This window comes from Dipodomys ordii, unplaced genomic scaffold (genome assembly GCF_000151885.1).
Source record: "Dipodomys ordii isolate 6190 unplaced genomic scaffold, Dord_2.0 Scaffold259, whole genome shotgun sequence".
In the NCBI taxonomy this organism is placed as follows: Eukaryota; Metazoa; Chordata; class Mammalia; order Rodentia; family Heteromyidae; genus Dipodomys; species Dipodomys ordii.
In genome coordinates, this window is record NW_012267475.1 from 202,453 (window position 1) to 208,053 (window position 5,601).

The following is a 5,601-nucleotide window of genomic DNA, read 5'->3' on the forward strand; positions in this document are numbered from 1 at the left end:
GACAGGCCTCTCCCTGCAGGAGGAAGCATTCTGGAAGGATATAGGCTCCTGTGGAGGTGGACAGACCCCAGTCTGCCATCATTCCCAGCCAGGGCTTTGCCTCCTCCACAGTCTGAAGCTGTTCCTAGCTAAGGGCCTAGGCCATGGGGTGTGGGGAGGAAGCTTCCTGTTTCTGGCCACAGCGTCTGGCCTTGGCCTCATCACCACATGCAAACTGCTGTGTCCAGAGCCAAGAACTTTGCTGAAATCACCCAGCTTTCCATCCCCTCTGAGAAAGCCTTCCTGTCCTCCAGGACATCTTTGGGTTTGGAGGTGAGGGTGAAAATGCAGATAGATAGGATCACACACAGGACAAGGGCTTCCCCATCATGCCAAGAATACCAGATTCTTCTGCATAGGAAAAGGTTAAGGAAATCTGACTTAGAAAGTGCCTCTAGAGTCAGGCCCCAGTGGCGTATGCCTGTAATCCTACCTACTCAAGCAGCTGAGATCTGAGGATTGTAGTTCCAAGCCAGCTGGGGAAGGAAAGCCCATGAGACTCTTGTTGCCAATTGACCACCAAAAAGCTGGAAGTGGAGCTGTGGGTCAAGTGATGGGGCATCAGCCTTGAGTGAGAAAGCTAAGGGACAGTGTCCAAGATCTGAGTTCAAGTCTCGGTACTGGAACTTGAAAGTGCGTTAGAGGACTTCTAATCCAGGCTTCCCAAACCTGCTGGCCATCAGGACATCTGAGCAGTGATAGTGACCTCACCCTTCCTCCCCATCTACCACCAATGACTGCAGAGACCTAGGTCAGCCAGAAGCATAGGGGCTGCTGCCCTGTCTACCTGTGTCCCCAGAGCAGGAGCCAACTATGCCCAGGACTCCCAGCAGCTCAGCCCCAGGGCCCTGTGTGGCCTACCCTTGTCACATAGGAATGCCGCCTGGGTGTTCTCGGCTTTGCTGTGTATAACACCTGTCCCAGGAAGACTTGAATTGTGCAGACTCCCTCAAACCCAAGCCTCCCATTCATTCTTGCTCACCTTCTGACCCTAAGGAGATAGAGTGGCTGAAGCCTGAAGGCTTGGAATGTAACTCCAGCTCTGCCAGTTAATGGCAAGATTGGGATTTACTGGGCCTCAGTATCAGACTCTCCCCACTCACCTCCCCAAGCTTCTGTGGGATGCACAGTCACTGTCAGCAAGACTGTTTGAGCTGTGAAGGGCAGCCCCCATTTGAGAGCTTCCAGTAAAGAGGGGCAATTGAAGATGACCTTCATCAGGCTGAGCCTGGCAGGTACCAGCCAGGGCCCTGGCACCTCCCCTACCCCATCCTGAGCCACATGCAGACTGAAGACAGTCCCCATGTCGCTGGAGTCTATGTGCTGATGACAGGCCCAGCACAGAGCTATCAAGAGCAGGCATGGAGTTCTTATTAACAAGAAAATTTTGGCTAAATGAACTAAAGAGTTAATTTGAGGGGCTCATTAAAGATCGTGGCTAAAGATAAGGCATCACCTGAGATGTCTGTCATCATCTCAGATGGGTGAATAAAGGAAATGTGGTGGATGTGTTTATTGATCCATAAAGAGAATGAAATCAAAATGCAGCAGTGGTACTCACTAGACACTATGTTGAAGATGAACTACACAACTCGTGGGTGGGGATGAGAGGGAAAAACTGGGAGAGAGTGAGGGAAAGGGTGACATTGTCTAAACGGAAGTATACTCTGTACTCTGCCTTATGAAAATGTAGCCCCTCTGTATATCACTGGTATGATAACAGTAAAAATTAAAACAAAAAATATATTTTTTGAAAGAATGAAATTCTAGCCAGGCTTTTGTCGCTACTCCGAAGGCTGAGATTTAAGGATTGTGGTTTGAAGTAAGCCAGAGCAGAAAAGTCTGTGAGTCTTATTTCCAATTAACCACCAATAAAGTGGAACAGAAGTGTGGCTTAAGTGGTAGAGTGTTATCCTTGAGCAAAAAAGCCAAATGAGAGCATGAGGCTCTGAGTTCAAGCCCCAGCACCAGCACACAATAAATTAATTAAATTCTGTCATTTGTGACAAAATGAATGAGGCTGAAGGACATTACATGAACTAAGTCATACAGAGGAAGACCAAACTGTATTTTCTCACTTACATGTGCACACCAAGATGACATAGAAATAGAACAGAGGCTGTGGAACGGTAGGAGGAATAAACTGGTTGGGTAACAGATACCCAAATACAGTTAGATAAACTCTGGCCATCTACTGGCCATAGACTGACTGTAATTAGAAATAATTTGTAAGCCTGGCACTGGTGGCTCATGTCTGTAATCCTAGCTACTCAGGAGGCTGAGATCTAAGGATCACAGTTCAAAGCCAGCCTGGGCAAGAAAGTCCGTGAGACTCTTACCTCCAATAAACCACTAGAAGTGGGGCTGTGGCTCAAGTGGTGGAGTGCTAGCCTTGATCAAGCTGAAGAGCTCAGAGACAGTGTCCAGGTCCAGAGTTCAAGCCCCATCACCAACAAAAAGAGAGAGAGAGAGAGAGAGAAAGGAAGGAAGCAAGGAAGGAAGAAAAAAAAAGAAAGAACGTAAATTTCAAAATAGCAGAGAAGACTATTAATGTTTCTTAGACCAAAAAAATTCAAGTTTAAGATGATGGAAATGCTAATTACACTGATTTTGTCATTACCCCTGTGTGTTCAAGTATATCACCTTGTAAATACATGTAATTGTCATCTATTAAAATTTGTAAGATATTTTGGATAAGTAAAGTATGAGGGAAGCAAAGCTACCATTTCCCATTTTCAGCCAGGTCGAATTCAACTGACATAAAGTAGCTAGAGAAAATAGTTTTTTTGGTGCCACTACTGGGGCTTAAACTCAGGACCTTGGGTTCTGTCATTAAGCTCTCTTGCTCAAGGCTGGTGCACTACCACTTGAGCCACAGCTCCATTCTGGCTTTTTAGTGGTTAGTTGGAGAAAAAGAATCTCACAGACTTTCCTGCCCCAGCTGGCTTTGGCCCACAATTGTTAGATCTCCACCTCCTGAGAATCTAGGGTTGCAGATGAGTCGCCAGTGTCTGGCATAAATACAAATATACTTAAAACAAAAAGTAGATGTCTCCAGAGTCCACAGAATGAAGTGGAGATTTGCAAAACAATGGAGTGAGTCTCTTCCATGCTGGATTGCACAGAGAATGGTGACTTGCTGTGAGGTGGGAGAGATATGGGGCTGGGCCTGGAGAAGTTAACACCATAGAGAAGTGACCAGGAGGATGGGGGTTTGCTTAACCAAGTCTGTTTGCACAGATTTCCTTCAGCTTCCGCTCCCCCTCTACTACTTTCCTTTGAGTATAGAGAATGAGATTTCATCTTTTGCAAGTTTTGGGGGGAGCTGGGGGTGGTGCTGGTCCTAGGGTTTGAACTCAGGACCTGGGTGCTGTCCCTGAGATCTTTTCCTCAAGGCTAGCACTCTACCACTTGAGCCACAGCTCCATTTCTGGCTTTGGGATGTTTAATTGGAGATAAGAGTCTCGTGGACTTTCCTGCTGGGGCTGGCTTTGGTCCTCAGACTTCAGCCTCCTGAAACTAGGATTACAGGCGGGTGGCTCAGACTGAAGCAGTCTGGTATCAGGGCTCAAGGGGCCATGTCTGCAACCCCTGCTGAGCCCAGGATTGTAAGCCCTGTGGGGCTGACCCTCCTGTCCCTGCCCCGCTCCCTGGCCAGGTTGATTCCTATGACGTGACTGTGGATGAAGAACTCGGTGAGATCCATCTGATCAGAATCGAGAAGCGCAAGTACTGGCTTCATGACGACTGGTACCTGAAGTACATCACCCTGAAGACCCCGCATGGAGATTACATCGAGTTCCCCTGCTACCGCTGGATCACAGGCGAGGGGGAGATCGTCCTGAGGGATGGCCGTGGTGAGTGCTCAGGCCCCTGCAGCCAGGCTGCCCACGGCTCCTCCCTCAGAGTCCTATTCCTGAGAGAGGCCCGTCCTCCCGAGGAGCAGAGAGGTCCAGGACACACACCAGCTGTGACCTCCCTGCACTGTCCTGTGGGGACAGAGGAGATCATGGCCTCTTTGTCAGGGAGCAACTTGGGTCCCCAGTAACAAGTACCTGTGGGCCATGGCCTGGAGGCCCGGACAGGGCCTCTCTAGCTATCCAAGCAGTACCCTCCCTTTCCAGACTGGCAGGCTGACCTGCGGTGAGAGCACAGTAGGGTTTGGGAGTGCAGAGAACCTCCTGCATTCAAGGAAGGAGGGGCACAGAGTGATGCATACCCATGGAACCGCAGGGAAGCCTGGGGTTCCCAGACAGGGTCTGACTGTGCACCCAGGCTGGCCTCAAACTCATGATCCTCCTGACTCAGCCTCCCAACTGAGACCTGAGATGCACAGATCCCGATCTGGTGTTTCCTCAGGTGGCTCTTCTTTCCTTGGAACATGCTGCTGGCCTGGTATAGAAAACTAGAAAGAGAAGTGGATGTAAAAGGTCAGCTAAGGCCAATTTTACCCTAATGGCCGCCTCTCATACACTAGCCTCTTAGTGTGCATTTATCATGCTTTGACAGACTTCCTCCTTACTTCCAGTTGTGGCTCTTGGGTTTGATCCAGTCTCCACACAGAGCAAGAAACTTGAAAAGCCAGGTAGATGTTACAGTATGAGAAAAAGGAGGAGAAGGAGGAGGAAGGCAGAGGCTTCTACCCATGACAGAGTTGAGCACTTTTACTGTCACAGAATTCCCTGCCTCTAGTTCACCCATTCTTCACATTTTAGGGGTATGATGAGGTGAGGGTGATTATTGCCCTGCCCCTCCTTTGATTTAAAAAAAATGGGGCAAAGGAGAAAGAAATTCTCCCAACTAATATCTTTCAGACATCAAGCCCCCTCCCATTGTTCCTGATGTCGAATTTTACTAAGAAATCACATTCAGCCAAGTGCTGGTGGCTCACACTTGTAATATATTTTTTATAGTAAAAATACTGTACAGAGGGGTTACAGTTATATGAGTAAGGTATTGAGTACATTTCCACTGAGTATTGTTAACTCCTCCTTTGTTTTTCCCCTACCATCCCTTCCCTCCCCACCTCCACAATTCCTCCCTCCCCCCAACCCCGAAGTTGTAAAGTTCGTTTTCAACATAGTGCCTTGTACATCTCATTGTTACAATGGGTCATCCTGTATTATTATTTCAGCATTTTGTTATTTCCATTCCCCTCCCAAATTAGAAAAATGTATATACAAGATGCAGGGCACCCACATCAAATACAGTCAAAACAGGGGTTATACCGTGGGGGAAGAACCCACAAGAAAAACAAACAAATCACATAGTACACTATAATTGTGTTAAAAACAATAACAAGAAAGAAAAAACCACTTGTGTCCCTATCTTGGGGTTCATTTCGCTTAACATCATCTTATATGGTCATATGTACATAGCTTTTGAGCTTTTCTGCTTGTCCTAAGCATATACTAGTTATTGCAGATAAGGGAACCCATGGGACCTATATTTCTTTGGACCTGACTTCACTTAATAATTTTTTCCAAGTCTTTCCATTTCCTAACAAATGGGGCAATGTCATTCTTTCTGATGGAGGCATAGAATTCCATTATATATATATAT

The 5,601-nt window shown here is 47.3% G+C and overlaps 1 protein-coding gene across 1 annotated transcript in view; it reads left to right on the top strand.

Moving 5' to 3' along the window:
* The first annotated feature begins 207 nt into the window (after positions 1–207).
* The window catches only part of Alox5 (arachidonate 5-lipoxygenase), a 29,414-nt gene continuing 24,020 nt past the window's right edge, over positions 208–5,601 (top strand). The window contains exons 1-2 of the mRNA XM_013036191.1: positions 208–312; positions 3,644–3,896. Of these exons, the coding sequence (XP_012891645.1) occupies positions 208–312; positions 3,644–3,896 (358 nt within the window). The remainder of the gene's footprint in view (positions 313–3,643; positions 3,897–5,601) is intronic.